At 39.3% G+C, this 21,054-nt stretch overlaps 1 protein-coding gene across 2 annotated transcripts; it reads right to left on the bottom strand.

The window, feature by feature from the left end:
• Nucleotides 1-120: 120 nt before the first annotated feature.
• On the bottom strand, nt 121-18,012 carry urb1 (URB1 ribosome biogenesis homolog). Of its 2 annotated transcripts, none has more exons than XM_042487064.2 (39): nt 17,775-18,012; nt 17,480-17,619; nt 15,107-15,258; nt 14,589-14,718; nt 14,406-14,502; nt 14,238-14,323; nt 14,029-14,154; nt 13,803-13,933; nt 13,525-13,720; nt 13,000-13,137; nt 12,705-12,878; nt 12,481-12,613; nt 12,253-12,378; nt 12,031-12,143; nt 11,799-11,918; nt 11,144-11,260; nt 10,872-11,010; nt 10,627-10,785; nt 10,145-10,344; nt 9,837-10,055; nt 9,553-9,756; nt 8,574-9,411; nt 8,254-8,458; nt 7,992-8,178; nt 7,854-7,912; nt 7,565-7,752; nt 7,339-7,449; nt 7,203-7,266; nt 6,949-7,117; nt 6,513-6,615; nt 6,265-6,425; nt 5,985-6,096; nt 5,687-5,793; nt 5,325-5,468; nt 4,680-4,789; nt 4,360-4,566; nt 3,956-4,197; nt 1,999-2,577; nt 121-696 (listed from the first exon to the last, which is right to left on the bottom strand). In XM_042487064.2, the coding sequence occupies exons 1-39, from the start codon at nt 17,896-17,898 to the stop codon at nt 509-511; spliced, it is 6,798 nt and encodes a 2,265-aa protein (XP_042342998.2). In that variant the 5' UTR covers nt 17,899-18,012; the 3' UTR covers nt 121-508. The 2 variants fall into 2 exon arrangements, with proteins under 2 accessions (XP_042342998.2, XP_087935282.1); XM_088079156.1 differs by having other exon boundaries at nt 12,253-12,375.
• Nucleotides 18,013-21,054: the final 3,042 nt, after the last annotated feature.

The following is a 21,054-nucleotide window of genomic DNA, read 5'->3' as shown; positions in this document are numbered from 1 at the left end:
GGTGATGGACAATATCAGAATAATGAAAATGCAAAAGTAATGATAATTCTGGGGAAAAAGAGAAGGAGAAGTTTTGAAAAAGAGTAGCCAGTGATTCTGTTTTCTTTCTATTACACTGAATACCTTCAAAGTACAAGGATACTTTATTATTTATCATGTTATGTAACTTTCATCCTGTGCTTTAAACTGCAGTGTACATTTGGACCCTGCCCTAAATGTTAAAAGTACAAGGAGAGGAGAGGTCCAGTTTCTTTGTCCACAACAGCTCATGTTCAAATCCCAACATTTTCACATACAATTACTTTTCAAATTAACTGTTGCAGGAACAATATGTTGAGAAAACATTACAAAAATTGTAAGAGATTTGTAAAACACCATTTTATAACAGAGGGTTTTATAAAATATCTTCAGTGTTTTTACAAAAAACAAAAAGGAATAAAATGAACAAAAAGAAAATTCTTATGGTTAAGTCTATTTCAGCAAACACAGTGTAGTTCAGATGTCATATTTAACTCTTCATGGTCATCATGTCATTACAGATGGATCTGATGGCAGCTTGAGTCACTGATTTGGATGCTTTCTGTCTTTTACACTTGGTTCTGGTCACCAAACTGACATGAGACAGGAACAGGCCCACTGACGTGGCTCCACTCCACAACTCATGGATGTATGACGACAACAGGAACAGCCCCGCCTCTGGAAAGGGGAAAACAAGAGGCTTAATTAATTTACACTTTGACCTATTACATATGTATAATTATTTTCAAAATCAAGTTTCCCCTCCGTGTTTATTGCAAATGTGGCACATATAGTGCTACATAATAAAACTGATTTCTAGGAATGTGTTAAAGCAAAGTAACTGAATTGTTTTGTAAAAACACAACCTCACTAACATGTCCTGTTAGATGGGAACTACAATAAATGTTGCAAGACTTAATGTCTTTAATCACTTTCATAGTCCACTGCTGGATAATCAAAGTAAATGTTTATATCTTTTTTAAAGTCATTTTAAAAATAGAACAACAATCTGTGTCTGGATCTATATCACAAATGATTTAGGCATGGGACACATTATATTTCTTTTTTTCAATAAATGTAGTAGTCCATGAAAAAATGGTAATAATGTTAAAAAAATATCCCATCTTGCAATCTAAAAAAAAAATCCTGAATCCAGATCCACTTAAAATAAATGATGACTGTCAATTGGGGCATTTTCAGGCTTTTTTTTTTTTTTTTTTTAAGATTTTTAAAGATCTGGGACCTTTAAATCATTTTACATCTTGGAGGCTCGGTGTGGTGGATTTATGGGGAAATACTAGCAGGAATGGAAGATAATAAAATAAGTATGTTTTCATCAGCGTATAATCACCTGAAAATAATAATAGTCGAGCCTTTGTTAACTTAGAATGAGCATCTGCGTTTATATAGGGAGCTGGTCCTCATCTGTAAATCACCATATGCACCATTTTGTTTCTACATAAGCCCAGAATGGACAAACCAAACACTGGCTCTAGATAGGGCCATTTTCATTTTTGCATTGGCTGTTATAGTTAGCAGCTGTTCTGCAATGAGCAGTGTTGAAAAATACTATTTTATTTTATTTAATTTTTTTGTGAAACAACTTTATTGAGTGTTTTTAGCAGTTTTAATCAACTGGTACGTTTGTTTTGGATTAGAAGAGACGTCTGTAGATAATTCAGCTCCCTTGTTGCAATCTGCAGTCTTCACTGCTAGATGCTCCTAAATCTCCCTAAATCCTACACACTGCTCCTTTAAGATCATATACCACTTGATGGCATTCCCATTAAGTTACATTTTTTATAAGTTTGGGCACCTTGGATATAAAAATCTTGATGGTGTCAGTGCTTCAACACAGTTAAGTTCTTTTAGTAGTGGAGAGGTGAGTTTTTCAGTGAGGCACAGTAATGATATGGTATTGTTTGTTCAGCACACTAGCAGTCACAGATAGAGTGTGTAAATGAGGTGGCAGGCTCTTACCACGTCTTGACTGATCATGTGTGGCTTCTGGCAGGCAGGCAGAGACGACAGTCTGATGCAGCTCTGGAAGGTGGCCTTGGGTCTCTAGTAAGCATATCATAATGTTGGTAAATAGCTGGAGGACTTCCATTCTTGCTGAAATGCTGGAGTGACACTGCGCTTCAAAGGCCTGATGGTAGAGTCGAAGGATATCTGCTTTCATGCCAGGACTGAGTAATGCAACATTCACGATTTCCCCATGTTCTATCACAGCCTTCTCGACCCAGTCCAAGAACTCTTTTGTTCTGCTTTCATCATGCGCGTCCTCCAACAAACACCTCAGGGACCACTTGGTAAGCAGGTGCGCAGTATCCACGGCCAACCAACTGGGATCCGGTTTGTCTCTTGGCTGTGCTGGCTGGGGCTCAGAGAGGGGGAGCACAGGCTCCCAGTGAACAAAGATACTGCTGAGGTAAAATTTACACTCTGTCAGGAGACCCTCTTCTTGTTTCTCAGTCTCAGCATCGTCTGCCAGGTTCTCTTTTCGTGTGCGGCCCTGGGAAAAAGAGCCTTTACCTCTGGCCTTATCCTTTCCCATCCCTGAGGAGGAAGATGAACAAAACCATGTTTATGCCATTAAAGGTACAAGGAATGATTTAGATACTGTGAAGTGGAACAAAGTTCTGAACTCTCCACTTTTTGTAATGGAAAAAATAGCCCAGCATGCAATGCCATCACATGTAACAAATTGATACTTTTTAAGCATCATCTCCCTACAGAGAGGTGAACACACGGTCAGTGAAAGAGCAGCCATCTTGGAGCATCTACTGACCAGAGATAGTGTTTTAACTGTATAGTCTTCAAGGGCTCAAACATTCTTACATGAGCTTGCTTCATTGTAGGTTCAGATAGCCTAATATTAAATATTTAGCATTATTTGTTGGGACTGATGTTGTTTTTTTGGCTGTCTATATTTAAATGCCCATATGCCTCATAGCATCTTTCTGTTTGGCTACAAATCAGTCACATTACACAAAAACAAGATATTTTAGAAAAGCAGTTCTCCATCTACAATCTATAGTTAACAGTTATATAGTTATTAAGGCTATGCAAAAGCCCTGTTTGAGCAGAAGTGTAGAAAATATTAATTACGTGATGCCTAATTAATTAAAACTCAGCTGCAAACACTGCTACAAGATGGGTCATATTCCATTTTCATGACGATTAGTAATATATGTCAACATCTATACATTGAATATGTCTGTTGTGTTCATTTTGTTGAGTTTACAACTTGTGTTTTTTACTACACAAATAAATTTGTCCTCTTTTGGTTCATTGTCTCTTGTTGCTTTGAAAACATATCAATTAGATATCATATCAAAAGGCTTATGCTGCGTTCACATGGCAGGCAGACAGGAAACACTTTCTGGACAGCAAGGGAAAAACAGTTTGATAAAATGGCAGGATAGGAGGATGAAACATGCATAACTATGTGTTATGATGATGCCATATTGTTTACAAAAAACGGAATTAAAATATATTAAATAAAAGCGTGTACTGTTTAATATTTAATGTGATATTTCTAATAAAGTCCAGTAATTGTCGAGATCACCTGTATTTTCCGCTTTTGGAGAGGAGCTATGCAACATCTGGTTGTAAATTCCATGACTGAGGACAGTAAAAAGTTAAAATATTTTAACTTTGAATGGAAATGCCTTCTACCGTAACCACTGCCGGTATTTCCAGCCAGCCTCACCTAATTTTACGGTCATGCTCTCCTCCACTAAAATGTTATCCAGTTTGCCGTCTACCTTCTCCCTGATTCCATATGAAAGCAGCATTACTGTAAGACTTATCCTGACAGAATTCAATCTAACTACATTTCCATTAGGTGTTTACAGTATTTTGTCAGCCCTTTAGATAGAAATAAAACCATGATATTTGTGAAACCTTCTCGATATGTCAGGATGCCACTCACCCAACAGTTCCTTCACTTTGTGCTTTTCAGACAAGGCTTGTATTTGGGTTAGGAGTTCTGTGTTGCGGGACAGAGAGGCCCAACAATGAAGCAGAGTGAGAGCTTCCGTACAAGTGAGAGGCTGTGGGTGGAACGTTAGCCGGTCAGCCTGTTCGTTTACGTTAAGAGCTGTCCCACGATGTTTCAGTACCGAGCAAAGAGTCTGCAGAAACAGGCTGAGCTGAGCGGCCTTTACACGTGACCTGACGGGAAGAAATCAGACAAACAATGACATCCTTGACCAAAAGGCAGCTAACATCTATTATGTTATTTATATGTATTACTGAGAGTGCCAAAAGAGTGACTTAAATTACATTTTCACTGTGATTGCCTACAACTGCTTGTATCTGATAGTTATGCTTTACCTGAGGTGTCTGCTGATAGTTAATGCCACACACAGGAATTCACTGATGAGTGGGAGTGGGAGACACTTCACAGAGCCTATAGGTTTCTTTTCTGTAGATGAGGAGGTTTTGGCCTCTTCCACCTGCTTCTCCTTCTGCCCAAGATTAGTAAACCACAGCACATGGAGCAGATCTATGATGGCACTCAGCAGCTGCTGGTCTAGACTCCTGAGAAGGATAGTAAGTGCAGACTTATGGCTGAAGAGATTATTGTAGTTATATGATGAATAATGTCAAAATAACAAGCTATAGTTAAGACTAGAGCTTACTCTCCAGCTTACCTTTTTTCAACTATCTGTATTATCCAGGTCAGGAGCCCAGAGCTCTTTGTGAGGTTGTAGGCTGCTCTGGTCACACGGGCAGCCTGGCACAACACCCTGATAATCTGTAACTAGAGACATACAAGGGAAATACGTGCTCATTAGACATAACTTTATTCATTCGTTTTCCTTGTGAAATGCATTTCAGAGCATTGTAATTGTGGCGCCTGATTACTATCTTTATTATTATTATGTTATTATACACCTTATTTCACCATGTCAGGTGATTAGTTCACATGGTGTTGGAATACAGATATCACGCTGTCAGTCAGTTTTGTGAATGAATGGAGGAGGAGGGATGACAGGGGAAGCTCTAATTTATTTCTGACCGCATTTCGCTTTTTTATATTTAGTTATGTCTTTGATTGCCGTTTTTCTGTTTTGAACACCTGTGTACTGCCATGGAACGTTGTTTTAAGTGTTTTGCTGCAACACTTTTCTACTATAAACACAAACACACAATCATCAGAGTCGTCTCACTCATTCAGTGACAGCCAGCACATCCAGCAGGTTAGTGTTTCTCTGCTCAGCCTATTGGCAGCTAACTTTTGAAAGCCTGATAGTCGCCAATAGTATGTGTTGCATTGTGATTTTCACAGTGTGTACCTGGAAGTGCTCATCACACAGGGGGCTGCTGCTGAAGCCTAGAAGGGTCTGAAAGATGCCTTGTTGTTCACACAGCTCATAGCAGTGTCCATCACTTATCCCTTCCTCAAGTACACTCAAGATCCACTCGCGTTCCATTTTATGCTGCAGAGAAAACAGACAGTCATACTCTCACAACTGACAACGTGACCAGATTACATCAGTCTAAAAAAGCACAGGCTGAGCAAAACAAACAGTTGAAGGCTGACTGTTGCTGACACAAGAAGAGTTTATTTGGACAATCATGTATTTTTTTTAGGTCATCATGATTAACGACTTGCAGTTCAGGAAAAAAAAAAACAAAAAACTTTCAGCAACTTTACCTCTAGGTCAAAGCCATAGAATAGCTTGAAGAACTCAGGGACTCTCTTGAAGTCCAAACTCTGATGGGACAGCAAAAACCTGTTTAACACCACGTACATGTGGTCCTCTGGGAAATCACAGAAAGCAAAGACAAAAATTCAAGGATCCTGAAGGCAAAAGTGCTGATTCAGCAGGCAAAAGTAAAATATATACAGTGTACAGATATGTAATAGAGCATTCAAAAAACATACTACGTAATAATGCAGAGTTCCTTATAAGTTTGAAAAAAGTCTCAAACACTTTCTCAGAGTTACACACCAGGTTTGAGCATCTGCTGAGCCACTTTGGCGATGTAAGTGGTCAGGACAAATGGAAGTTTTTGATTCTGCTGTCGAACTCCATTCTTCACTGTGTCCATCAAGTACAGCAGCTATTTGAGAAAAACAAGCCCATCAGTGCTTCCAGAGGGGATTTTCTCTCTCTCACACACACACACACACATACATACATACACACACACACACACACACACACACACACACACACACACACACACACACATATACCATATTCACACACCACCTCCATCATACTTTACCTGTCTCTTCTCTCTGAAGCGAGCACCCTCCAGGTGTTGGTAGAAGCAGCTCAGTACATGGTACGCTGCTGCTCTCACTTTGGGGTCGTAGCTACTTAGAGCCATTACAGTCACTCCGAGGGCATGACTGGATACAAACTTGAGGCAGTCAATCACACACTCTGGTACATAGAAAAAAGAGAAAATGTTACAGTTAAAAGGCAGTGATAACAGATTAAGAGATGACAACAGCACTGAAATATACTCACCTGGCTGCAGAATGGTACTGAACAGAGGCAAAAGAAAACGGGGATCATACAAATCCCCAAGGTCCTTAACTGCATTGTCACTGTACAGTGGCTCCTTATCATTCTATAAGAGAAAACTTAAGATATAAAACGGTCATCCAAATAACAAAAAACATTATTTTCTCACTAATTCCTCTTCTTTTATCTGCTGGATTTTTTTTAGATATCTATCTCTGAGATTACTGAAGCCATTCAATTACAATGGAGGTGGATGGAATTTCATTTATGACATTTAAAGCCTTGAAAACAACATATAAAACCATTTCCTCATATAGCTTGACATCACTAAAGGTATTTGAGTTTTTTTTTCTTTGTGATTTAAGCGAACTGACCCTTTAACAGATAAATTCTTCTAAAAATACTCTGTTGGAAACGAAATATGAAATCAAATATCTACCTGTGGGATGATTTGGCATTGTTGGGGAAAGTGTGCGATCGTTTGGAGCATCCTCTCAGTTTTCAGCAGAGCCAGCAGGTCATCTGAGCTTGCTTGCTTCCACAGAGAAGCTCCAAGGCTTTTCCTGGTCTTGTGATGTTCCACAGCTGCTGGGCCCCACAAGAAGGATCTGCAGTCAAAAACACATATTTAGTGTTTGCAGATAACAAGTCCACTACTTGCATGTAGAACATACACATATGAATGTGACTTACTGAAATTTCAGCAGACTGATATTGTTTCTTTCATATTCTTGAAGAAGCAGCAACAGTTTTTGATCTGCAAACCAAAACAAGAGGTAAGAGGAAAGGACAAAAAACACACAAATTATACTTAGATTCCCTATTTTACCTGAAGTACTCAGTGTAACTCCATATGCTCCCAGAAGCACAACAAAGTGATTGATGTTGCAGATTGTTGGGCATTTCTTCACCAAACAGAGAAGAAGGGACACTAACGCATCTGAAATGACAACAAGATAAGTGTTTGTATTCAGTACTAAAATATATAATTGAGAAATAAGGTCTCAGGTTTGCAGGTGAATGGTTTTGTCCATTCTATTCTGCTCCATATGTACCTTTAGCCTGACACCTGCTAGGCTCTTCATCCACGCCCAACATGGTGGGCAGGAACAGAGAATGGCTGCTGGTCATCATGTGAAGGGTGGATAAAGGAATCAGATCCTTCTGGACTTCACTGTTACTGTATATCACTTCCACTAGTTTGCTCAGTGTGTTCAGATAGTGTTGATCTCTGTAGCGATATCTACAGTGGAAGAATATTTTTTAGGTCACTGAAAAAAAAAAATTTTGATTTGACGCTCTGGAACACACATCTAGCAGAATGGATTTAGACAAATATCTTACTTCAGTCCACTCTTGACAAAACTATTCCATTCAGATGCAGTGATGTCTTCAGCTGATATCTATGAAAAGAAAATATGTTATGACATGCATAAAATAAAATCAGAAAATGTTCAGTATGTGTGACAAAAATAGACCCACTACGAGTGCTTGAAGTCTTTCCAGGATGTTCTGCTCCTGCTCTGACCAGGAAGCAGCCTGATCTTTAGAGTGACTGTACGCAGCGATGAGGCACTTGACGGCAGCAGTGGTGACAGACTTCTTCCAGGCTTCTTGTTCTTTTGGGCACTCAGCCAGTTTGTCCGTGATAACATCTACTAGTTGCCATCTGAAAGGGAAAACAACATTTAGTTAACACCTAGTGACTGATGATTTACATACAGTATTAAGAGTTAATTAATACCTTTCAAAACTGTCCACTTTTTGAAGAGCATTGGGCAAATTGTTGATCAAATTGGAGATGTCTTTGATATTTGCAGAGAGCTTGATCAGACTAGCAAGTGTTTCAGCAAGCTGAGCTCCGGAGTCGTCTGTCAGGTTCCCCAGAACACACTGGGATAATTTGTTGAGCAGTGCTTGCTTCAAGGCCTTTAAAACTTCTTTTTGCACTATAAAAGACAGCAATTGAGCACATCTATATTAATATATAAGTTAACATGACAGAAAAATAGTGGCATTAATCTTGTATGCTTTCAGAGAATAGAGAATTTGTTTAGTACAAACCATCTTCAGGCCGTGCAGGATCCTCTCTACTTGCCACCTGTAGGTAGGTTTTGATTAGTGGAAGGAATGTTTCTGACTGGTCGGAAAGCTTCTCCATGTTTTCTGGCTCTAGGCACCACATCTCAAAGCAGAGGCGGTGTGTGGAGCAGTTCTGCAGCAGCAGAGAGCTGATGGCCTGAGTGTCTGGGCGGGGGCACCGGAGGCAGTGCAGCAGCACGTCTGTGTGGATGAGTTTAGCACTACCTGGCTCGCTAGACACAGTCTGCAGCAGGAAGGCCTCCAGCGCAGGGCTGGAGCAGGACAGCAGCAGGGTGCTCAGGCCGTGGAGGTGTGCCTGAGATAGAAAGATCCCATGGTCCTGGGAAGAGTTTGCTTTAGACTGTGTGAGGATCTGCAGTGCTGCATGACCATAGGCACTAAGCTCGGCTTGTGTGCCATCACTGCTGGGGGAGATTAGACTCTGCCGAGGGAGGAGTAGCAATTTGGAAACCACCTCTCTCAAACTGCAGGAATCCATGAAGCTGTGCATAGACAGGAGGGCCTGGAAAGGTCTGGACTGTTCCTTTGCAGCCTGGGAGCCCTTCTCCATCAGTTCCTTGAGAACAGCTTTTCCTATTGACCCCATGTAGCTACAAATAAGCTCCACATGACCTAGATCACGGAGAGTGGGGGAGCTGGTCTTCAGCAAGGCCAAAATGTCATCATTCAGCTGAGCACACAGATGCTTTAGCCTGACAGGGTTCAGAGTGTGAGGAGGCAAAGACGCCAGCTCCAGAGCCAGAAACCACTGTTCCAGACATGGATGCTTGAAGATGGAGCCAAGGGCAGAAACAAGGATCTAAAGACATAAAGTGTTGTATAAGAATCAGCAACTGTAAAAAAATAGTAGAATTTAACTTGCTAACATTGGTCATTGCTTGAAAAAATAAAGTATTTCCATCAAATAAAAGTCATTGTAAAGGCCAAACTTCTTCCCAACCTGCTCTTTATTGGCTTCTGCTGTGGACGACTGGTTGATTTCCAGGAAGAGGTCTGATCCTTCTTGGGAGTTCTCTGCTGCCGCCGCTGCTGCTGCTGGCTGCTCACAGTTTGTAGTCTCTTGAAAGCCTTGAAGCTTGGTCACCAAATCCTGGAGCATTCCCATTAAGGTCTTCAGTGGGGCAGTTCCTATGTCTTTGGGGAACTGTGCAGAAGACCATGATGTGTTGAGTATATTTTCAGCTAAGTGATTTGCTGAGTAGAAAGCTTGCTTTGTGTTCTTACCTTGCCAAGGTTTTCCACTGTTGATTTTATGTAGAGTAAAATCTGCTTGATTGCTACTGGAATTTCAGCCATCGACATGGAAGCTAGAGCTCCTTCCACATTTTTCCCAAAGGATTCCTCAAGCAAAGCACTGGGTCCTTGACTATATGCAGATTTCATCAGTGCAGTAAATGAAATGGGGGTCAACAATCCCTCTGATTGGCATTCAGAGGATTTGAACTGCCAAAAAAAAGAGAGCTGTTATTTTCTACATAAAGAGTATGCTAACCTTTGAGTTAAACAATTTCTTGGTTTCATTAAAAACTGACCAGTTCCTCCCGGCACTGCTGTGGCAGCCATTTGATGTAATACTGATGAAGTTGTATGATGGAGGGATGAGGGGAGGCAGAGAGTTCTGCGGACACGAGCTCCTTATCGTACTGCAGCAGAGCCAGACAGAAGGGGAGCGGCTCTCTCTGACAGTGCAGCACATCTGACAAAACCGCAGACAAGTACTCATATACCACCCCTGAGAAAAGAAAGGACAGATGGTTATCAGCATTACATCATACTACACAGTTAGTTTTGAAACACATATCAGGAAGGAGAAACCACATTTTAAGTATAAAGAACAGGCTTTCGTCCAGGGTAAAGTGGCAGTTTAAAGCAGCAAATTACAATGTTGAGCTGCAACAGAAATGTTTTTAATGTGTGCATTGACTCTATCACTACTTTAACCATTTCACAGTCTATGTATGGCTCCATTCTCAACATTGTAGTATTTTTCCATTTTGAGGCAGAAGTGCTTTACCCTTGTCTGCTGGCAGTTTGTTTCGGGCCTCCAGAGCAGTGGGTACCACCACACTGAAGGGGAAGGTCTGAATAATGAGGTCTTCACTCAGAGATGGCCCAAACTCTTCCATCTCACCTTCATTACCCTCCATAATGACATCAAGCATGTCCAAAACATCTAAAAATCAGATTATAAACACAAGTTTCACAGACATGCTCATGAATAGAAGAAATGAACCTTGATTCAATGTTTTAAATGCTCACCATCTATGTGTGAGATTGGGATACTGGCAGCGTCACCCTCCTGGCTGCTCAGGTTAGCTTGCAGATAAGCTGCCTCCTGAACCAGGCTGGCAACCTTATCTGTGTATGTGTGAGAATTGCACACCAGTTTCACCAACACCTACAGTAAGAGATCAGGACTTTATTATCAAGTATGAAAACGATGTCATGAATGTCTTATTCTGTCTAATAACAGCATAACAGTAACAGACAGAAGTATCAACACTTAAGCAAAGATATGGAGATGAGCTCACCCTCTCCATGAACTGGATGACAGTCTCTTGTTGGTTTGTCTGCACTCTGGCAAGCTGGTCGAGCCAGAGCTCCAGCTCAGTCCAGGTGTACTCAAACACCCCACTGTCCTTAAGCACCTGAAAACAAAGCAGGAAGAGATTGTTAAGAGAAAGTAGCAAGGAGTTCAGTTTAATATGAAACTTTTGCAGACACAGGGACTTTGTCAATGTTGCTCTTACTTCATTAGCTCCATAAATATGAACTTTTACCTCAGTATCATTATGGTTAAGGCACTTTTAAGTTATATGGACAAACTACCTCTGTAAATGTACGGCCTGAACTATTCCCCAATATAGCTGAAGGACTGCTAAAATATCTTCTTGACCTTACGCTGTACCTCAAATGAAGTAATACATCTTCAAGCTGTACTTTGACTCTTGACAACTACAGGGGGGTGAACTTGTGCTAATTTATGCAAGAAGTGTATCTGAGTTTTTGTTCTATACAACTTTTGTTGATCATGTGTCCAACTTACAGTCTGATTACTCGAGTAGACTAATGTGGTAAACTTTAGGAGTAAACAACGATCAGGTCTAATACGTGACTAATTGAAAGATTTGCAGTTCTGGTATCTTAATACTGATGTCAAATGCACAGATGAAAATAAGAAATTACTTTTAGAACAAGCATCCGTGTGGAGGTTTTCAAGTGGCTTCTGCTGCTGCTGACAAACATCTTGAGAAGGAGGTAAAGAACTGACTTCTCTCCAGATGATGAGTCTATATCTGCAACATCCTGGGAGGAAACAGCAATAACCAAACACATTTGAAACAATGTTAATTACAAAGTGAAACCTTCTAAACAGCAATCATTGAAAATGACAGGGTAAATGAACCCTGTAACTTACTTGTATGCGGAACCAGGAGAACTTGCTTGCAGGCAGATCTAAGGCCAACTGCAGTATCTGATACTGCAAAACTGGAGGAACTTCTTCCCTCATTCCTTTCTCTGACACAATCCCTTAAGAGGTTAAAAAATATTCTTAAAAGCTTTGTTTAAGAAGCACAAGCATCATCCACAAAACATATCACTTACAAATAAATTTAATGAACAAAACCCCCAACATTACCTTTTAAGAGCTTGCTGAAGTCAAATTTGCACTGGCTGACCAGATGTGGCACAACCTTCTGGTAAAGACATATGACCTGAAGAATCAGAGTCTTCAGCAGGATTACCTCAGCTGTCTCAGCAACTGCTGAACACACAGAAAAACACAATTAAACAAATGCTGGTCGTGCCTTTTACCTGACAGAACTGGATAGAATAAACACTGTACATGAAATGTTAATGTTAATACCAGGCACTTCGTTTTTATTGTCTGTCTGTACAGCACTCCCTTCAGTTCTGGTCTGTTTTTCTTCACCATCCGTCTTTTCCTTCTTGCTGAGTGACTGCCACTTTGCAACTATGCTCGTCATATCGGGCAAAATCTGGGACAGAGGATGAAAAGTGGAAACTTGAGTTGTTGAATGGTGCACCGTTACTGTTGTGGGTATGAATCCAGCAATCTTCAGAGCTTACCTTGCTGAGTGTCTCCCTGTACTGCTGCACCAAATCCCCCATCATGTCACAAGTGTATACATCTGAGTCGTGCCACTCAGACTTCTCCAGGAGGTGCTCTATATTCTTATGGGCTCTTTTCAAGATGAAACTCATCATGGACAGAGTTGTGAGCTGCACTGCTGTGTTGGCAAGCTATCAGGATACAAGAGGAGATTTTCTGACAATTTGTGACACAGTGCTGTACATTTTTGGTATTTTGTGGTACTGCAACTACAGCGTGGTTGAATTTACTGTATGAGGCTCAGTCACTTACACTGAGGCCCTGTGTGAAGAAGGCCTTGTTACAGACCGGAGGAAGAGATATCACCATGATCATGGACAGTAGGCGAGGCAGAGGGATGACCTCACGAGTTTGGAAGACTGTGGAAATCTCTGGCTGAGCCTCGTAGATCTGACGTATAAATTCAAAGAGAATCATTATTTCTAAAAATAGATTAAAAAAAAGATATGAGCCAACACTGAGGAATACAGCTGCAACGATTAGTAAATTAATCAATTAGTGATTTGAAAGAAAATGAATTGCCATCTATTTTGCTGATTGATAAATTAGTCATTTTTCGAGCAAAAATGTCAAACATTTTCTGGTTCCACCTTCTTATGTGAGATACTTTGCTACTTTCTTTGTAATTTATGATAGTAATTGGAGAGTCTTTGTGCTTTAGACTGTGGGTTGGACAACAGAAGCAATTTTTTTTTACAATTTTGTAAACACTTTTGGACTTAACGATTAATGTCAGCTGCAGCCCTACTAGAACTCAAATATACTTGCAGGTATTACCTTTTTGAGTAACTTGACGTTTTCCTGCCAAGCATTTTTGGGACGGGGGGTGTACGAATATTGTGTCTCCTGAAAGTATCTGGCCAGCATGTCGGGGCTAGCTTTCAGCACATTCACCACCAGCTCCGTCACCAGTTCATCCTCTGTGGCTTGCTTCTGTCCCACCAGGAACTGAAGCAAGACAATGTTGCCAGCTCTGGAAAAAAGTCAAAATTTTACAATCAGCATGAAGAGTTTCCAGAAGAGTAAGGGGTAAACTTGACACTCTGATTACTTACCGACCAGCTGTGCCAAAGCTGGCATCATGAAAGCTGATGCCATGCTTACGAGAGCAACACAAGTCAAGGAGAAAACTGTGAACAAGTTCCCGAATGACAGATATCCCAGCATGCTCTGAGTCCTCTAGCATCTTGAGGAAAATAAATAACATTTAGTTGAAAGGTAAATTGGGATAAGAAAGCTTTTTTTTTTTTTTAAAAAAAAAAAGAAAAACAATTGACTCACTCTGTCATCATCTGTGGTTGCATCTACAATCCCGTTCCATTTATACAGAGATGCTATGTTGGCTAAAACAGCAGGTGTGAAAAAACGCACCTTTTGTGTTTTACTAATGACCTTGTTTAGTACAACCTGCAGCAAGACAAACAACAAACAGAATGGTCAAATCCATAAATCATTTTTTAAATGTTAAGTGTAAATTGCTGAGCACTTACTCTAGTCTTCAATGTGGACAAAATCAAATTGACGATGGACATCCTATCCTCCTTCAGACCTGTACTCAGGATCTCTGGCAGCAGTTCTGACGCACCAAATTTAAATTTCGTTAATATACCTGAGATAAATGTGGATTGAGTGAATGTAAATGCATATTTAATTGTTACCTTTGATTTCTAATATTTGTCCAACTGTAGCATTGTCTCCAGACACCAAGAAGGACAGCACAAACTGGATGAAGGCCATGCGGACATCAGGTCTTCCCTGGATAATTCACCAAGAGTAAGCATACATATCTACAGATTCAAAAACCCAAAAAAACATGCTGACAACTGAAAAAGGCATCACACCCTCTTATCTTTCCTTTTTGCCAGTCTAGACAGAGATTTATTGACATGAATGTTACTCAGGATCTCTCTGGCAGCTTCTGGACCCTGAGACACCAAGGCGGACAGGAGACTGAGGCACTGACGGACAAACCTGCGCACAAAGGAAAACACAACATGATTTGATTGTGATCTGATTTATTTCAAACATGTAAAAAAGAAAATAGAAAAATCATTTTACAAACAAGCAGACAGACAAAAAACAATATTTACAGATGATGACTTTGCCTACATATTTGAAAAGGAGTGAGAAGAAGTAAAAACTTATTTAATCCCACCCTTTCCCCATAAGTCATTGAATTTAAATGAGCCAGCTTCTGTATTAATTTAAACCTATATTCTAATTAGTTAAACATATATGCATACACCCACATACCCCAAATCAAACATCAACATTTTTTCATTATTATTTACAGGGCAGAGGGCAAATTTTAAACTGTGCTTAAAAGGACTGACCCTTGCCCTGAGGTCATCACACCAACCTGTGATTCTCTGAATGAAAAGATCCCTGCAGAAGTTTCATATAGCTGGAAACAGTCTTTTTCACAATCGCATTGCCGACCATGTTGAAGTGGGACAAGTCACTGGCCGTCCTGAGAAGAATCATCTCCAAACTCTCAAAAATCAGCATCATCTGGACAGAAGCAGGATTGGATTAGAGCTTTACATGTCCAAAAACAGGTTGCCAGTCAATCCCATACACTGTGAGGAGGGATGACGATTTCTTTATTCTGTGTCATGCATACAAACATATGTCCAACCCTCATGGGTTTACAAGACACCATTATAATATCATTGCTGTGATCAAAACAAAATACATAATATATTCTTAGTCAACTTAACTATTTTACATTTTTTCTTGTCTAATTTTGTATAACATGGGCTGTCTGGGGGGTGTTTCTGTGTTTTGTATTGTTTGGGTTATAAAAAAAAAAAATCAATAAAATGTGTTTAAAAAAAACCAAAAAAAACAAAATACATGTTATCTTACTGCTCGGCCACTAAAGATAATACTCTGTCCTCTATCCCAGGCCTGAAAAGCAAATTCTGCTACTTCTGCTTCTAAAACATCGCTCAAACTTTTCATAGTCATCCACCCAACAGAAATCAACATAAACGGCCTACGCCTAAATGCAGGCGATTTATGTTATAAAAAATAAATAAATATAAAAAAACGACGACACCAGTGCCCTTCCAGTGACATTAATACCAACAGAGTCCAATAGGAAGCATTCAGTTGCATAAAATGCAACCATATTTTTGAATGTTTTGGTGGCATTTCAGCGCACTGAACTGCCAATGCCATCACATATATTGCGACTGACTTCACCACGCCTTAGACTGTATGGGTTGTAGCTGCCAAAAAAGGTATAAAATTTCCTTAATTCCTGCCTCCATTCATGCCTTTAACACTAATAATAGAAAGAAGAACCTGCTTTGGTTGTCCATTACCTGTGATGGTGATAATGATGATGATGATGAAGATGACAATGATGACGATATGGTTACAGCAGCAGTACATGTTGTATTGTAGTATGATGATGTTGATGATGGCGATGATTGGTTGACAATAGCTATACATATTGCAGTTGAGATATTGATGTTGATGATGTTGATGTAAGAGTGACAGTAACAGTACATATTGTAATTGTGTGCTATGTTGCACTGTCAGCCTTTATAGTGCGGGTCCTGATGCTGCATTATTGTGACTGTCATGGCCTGTTGATGGTGCTGTGTACCGCACTGGAAATGGTTTGTGTTAATAGGAGATGCTGTCACTTTTAACGCCTACTGAATTATTATAGGCCCTATGGAGTTATGGTGGACACTTATTAATCTGCTCCTGTGGAGATTGAATGTGCATAGGTGCAAGTCACCCTGTGTACAGATTAATGTCAATTGGTGTATGTTTATGTTTTATATTGTATGTTCACATCAGCTGAGGTGGAGCAGGTGAACAGCAATAGGTTCCTTGGAATTACCATCACTGAGAACCTATCTTGGTCATCACACATCACCACCCAGCTTAAAAAACCAGAGAAAAGGCTCTACTTCCTACGGAAACTTAGGAAGGCTAAATTCCAGAGCAAGATCCTGGTTAACTTCTACAGAGAAGCAATAAAAAAGCATACTGACTGGAAACATCACAAACTGGCATGGTTCGTGCACGGCCCAGGACAGGAAGGCTCTAAAGCCGGTGATTAAAACTGCCCAGAACATCACTGGTTCCCATCTACAGAGCATCAGTGACCTCGGTGAGGTGAGGTGTCTGCACAGAGCCCAAAGGATACTGAAAGACAGCAGCCACAGTCTGTTCACCCTGCTGCCATCTTGAAAAAGATACAGAAGTATCCGCTGCAGAACCACCAGACTATGGAGCAGCTTCTTTCCCCAGGCTGTGAGAATCCTAAACCCCTTGCTCAACGTGAAAAATACAATTTTTTGAACTATGTTTAAAAAATGACTAATAAATCTACCTTGTACCTTTATGTGTCATATTGTTTGTGCTTTATGTGTTTTAACACTTGCCCCAACAACAATTGCCCTCTGGGGCAAATAATACATTGAACTGAATGGGAGGTCATTTTACTGAGAGGTACACCCCTTATATCTTCATATATATTACAGCAAAAGAGGTAATGAACCTCATTCTCATTTTATTGTTCCTGTGTCGCCCCTCTTCTGGAATGGCATTAAGCCTACCAGTCTCTAAGGCTAATGGTAACGTTTGTGAGCATAACTGTGTACACAGAGATCTTTGTTTTTAGTTGAAATCATACCTCACTTCAGGTTCTATTTTAAAGCAGTTCTTTGTGCGACAATAAATCAGTAATTTTGGTTTGGTTTGTACTTACCTCGCTCTCTAGAGGCCTTTCTCTCTCCAGCAATTTGAATATTTCTGCACACTCCATAGAGATTTTAATATAACCCTCCACCACATCATACAGGTCAGAGCATGGCAGCTTCTTGGCGGTGGATATGAATGTCTCCAGTCCTGCAGGCGATGAAAATTAAGAATTAGCCTAGAGGGCAAGAAAGATGGTACTCACATACTGACTACACAATAGTGGATGGATGGGCAGCTACATGAAGGGATGAATAACTAATATGAGTTAGTATCTGTGAGATGTGTGTAACTCAGACTCTCACCCTTCATGGCTGTAGTGGGATCCTTTAACATGGCTTTAAAAACAGTCCCATTGAACTCCGGAACTTGTTTTTTCGCTTGAGTGTTTGACTCCGCCGAGTCTTCGCTGTGGCGCTTTTTACCCATTTCAATACGCGTAAAAAACCCCCAATGTTATCGACTTTTAGGAATTATATCACCCATAAAAGTTCTGTCACAATGACCCACGTTGAGCTGTAAACAGAAAAATGTGCAACAAAATTGTCATCCGGCTGAAAACGTTTGCTACTGCACTTTAGTTCCGCATTGTTTGCGTTCAGCTTACTTCAAAGGAAGCTTGTTTTTGCTCCTTTCTTTGTCTAAAAAATAACATATTGAAATACATTTTCAACAATTCATTCCTTCAATTTCTCCTATTTGGAGAAAATAACAATGTAATGCCACTTGCTAATTTTTGCTATCAACTGTTTGTAGGATGTTTTTGATTTAGTATTGGGTGTCTAGGCTGGGTGGGATGTATGCTTTTGCGTTTGTTTTCTCTTTTTTTAAATTTCTTTTTTATAATTTAAAAAAAAGAAGTAAAAAGCAAAGTAAAAATTTAAATCCTGGAGAAGAGCAGTGTCTGTACTAGTTATATAAATACACTAATTATAATCATGCCACATTGTTATATTTATTAGTAATTTCTATGTTTGTGAATATTTGCTAACAATTTGTGCAAATTGACCCCACTTAATAAAATGCTTTCAACAATGATACATTTCTTAATCATAACAGCAGTCTTCAGGCAAATAGTTAAAGTTCATGATGGAATATGCAGAAAGAGGAAAGAAAAAAACATGACAAAACATATAGACCCACATATATGTAATGAAAATTTGCATACACACATAATGTACAAAGTAACATAGCAAGTCATAGCAAACAAATACAGCAACAGTTATAATAGATATATTTGCGTGATGAAAGAGGCTGAACAATATGTGTATTATTAGCCTGCAATACTTCATGTTTAATTATAGTCTAGAAGCTATTTTGTGTCATGAGCAGGTTTTCTTATTTACTGTAGATGCTTCAACAGCCGCCATTGTTCTACAAATCTTTATTTTTCTGATTTCGTACGTTTTTCGGCACTCAACTACTTCTGCACACTTTTAACTATTATACCATTTAACTATCAAAATGTTCAGCTCTTTCAAGACATGATGGTTGTCACTTTTCTCATTCCAACTATTTATACTTTTTAAAATATTCTGCTTTTTTCCCAACTTTTTTTCCCCTGTTTAAACAAATGGAGAAAATCTCAAATCCTCTTCAGCCCACTCCACTTTGAAATGTAACCTTTCTTTTACCACTGGTACTACTAGTAGTGCATACAACTACTTCTACTACTAATGCTACTACTACCAGTAGCACTACTACAACTACTTTTACCACTACTATTTCTACTACAACTACTGCTACTAACTATTAGTCATAGTATTAATACCACACCAACTAATTCTATTCCCGCTACTGCTATTACTACTACTACTACTACTACTACTACTACTACTACTATTACTTCTTTTACTACCACCATTACTGCTATTACTAGGAGTTGTACTAGAACTACTTTTACTATTAATACCACTACTTCTAATACTACTACCACTACTGCTACTACGTACTACTGCTGCTACTGCTACTGCTACTACTCCGGAAGTACTGCTATTTCTTCTGCTACCATTACTACAACTACTACTACTATGACTACTAGTAGTACTTTTGTGTACTTCTTTGATGGACTCCTACTACCTTTGCATACTTTCAGTAACAAAAACCATTCAAATGTCAAAATGTCATGGGATTCAAAGACAATAATGTCTCTTAATTTTTTTCCCTCATTTTATTCCTCAAACTTCTAAACATTTCTTCTATTTAACTTTCTCAGTTAACGTCAGCTTCCTTCTTTGACACTCTTCCAGTTTAAGTCGTAGCTTCTTCAGTTTACAGTTCTTCAGCTTCCAGTACTTTCTGTTGGTTTTTCAGATATATCTGGCAATTTGTAATATATGTCTCTATTATCAGCCATAGTTTTGAATTTATTTCAGCTTTAAACATCCACACGCTTGTTCTGCAGGAAATGCATTTTTCATTTTTTTTTATTATGCTTGAATATTATGCTGAAGAGGCTTTATATATTTTGCCTAACTATCAAATAAGAAAACTGCATTTCATTTTGTAAAGTTTTGACAGTACAGATTATGGTCTCTGCGATTTTTGTTTTATGCACTTCAGTTTTCAGCATGCCTTGTTCTAGTTTCATTCACTTACAGCATAATTTTGGGAAAACACACATTTTGCTGAGACCATGTAGACATAGTTGTGGTTTAGCTTTGTAGCCTATTTGAAGAGTATGTGGTTTACAACCAAAGTGCAGCCTCTTCTCAGTTATTCTTTCAACAAACCTTTGCAGCCAGGGCCTAACCAGAACTCAGAGTTGATGTCAAAGTTATAAAGGCCCAAAGCTGTTCAGTTCAGCATTTGAAAATGTTTTCTGAAATATGAAATCTATTTTTTTCAAGCTGGGGTAATTTTTCCATTTTAGTCTAACAGTTTGTTTTAGTGTATATAATCATTGGTTTATAAGATTTAAACAAGGACAAAAAACCAAGCAGCTCATTTGGTGATTGGACTCAATGATCATTGAGAAAATATGACATCTTTATAAAATAAGTTGCATTATGTCTATTAAAGCTTAGACAACACATAAAGACTGCTCTTCCAAATGATACACATCTACTTTTAGTGATCACTGAGAAAGACAACAATTTTATTATTTTGTGGCATGAACTTGAATAAGATAACCACTTTTTCCACTCAAAAGGAAATGGCAGCATCAGATTTATGCAGTTTTTGTTCTCCACAATGTCAGTGTACTCTATTAGTTGTTGTGCAGCTGCATGGCCATCAGGGGGCACCTTTGCTTGTTTGAGAACTTAAGAGTCACACAAAACTATGCACTGAAAACTGACCTGCATGTAAATTGACATACAACAGCTGTCCAGATTACTCAAGAGTCTCACATAATCAGTTACAATCCAGTCAGAAGGACATGCTGTGAAACACCTTTGACGGCAGATGCAACATGTTAGATGCCGTAAGGTTTAGTCATCTGGAGTCTCCAGATCCACTGTGTTAAACTATAACTGAGATCCGCTGTGAGGTTTGGCCTGCAGGCAGTCTGCTATTGTCTGAGATGTTCTGGTGATTTGATTACAACTCACTGCTGCGCATGCTGTAAAAGATATCTGCTGCAGA

The sequence above is a fragment of the Plectropomus leopardus genome, chromosome 6 (genome assembly GCF_026936395.1).
Source record: "Plectropomus leopardus strain MGB_pleo_1.0 chromosome 6, ASM2693639v1, whole genome shotgun sequence".
Taxonomy (NCBI): domain Eukaryota; kingdom Metazoa; phylum Chordata; class Actinopteri; order Perciformes; family Serranidae; genus Plectropomus; species Plectropomus leopardus.
This window is presented reverse-complemented; position numbering and strand designations above follow the sequence as displayed.

Bases quoted from the DNA above. Each gene is read 5' to 3' on its own strand.
- urb1 (XM_042487064.2), bottom strand. From the start codon at position 17,898: ATGGGTAAAAAGCGCCACAGCGAAGACTCGGCGGAGTCAAACACTCAA. The intron at 13,138-13,524 runs GTAATACCTGCA...TTTATACGTCAG, and splicing joins ACGTCAAGTTACTCAAAAAG to ATCTACGAGGCTCAGCCAGA. The intron at 7,753-7,853 runs GTAAGATATTTG...CTTCCACTGTAG, and splicing joins TTTGTCAAGAGTGGACTGAA to ATATCGCTACAGAGATCAAC.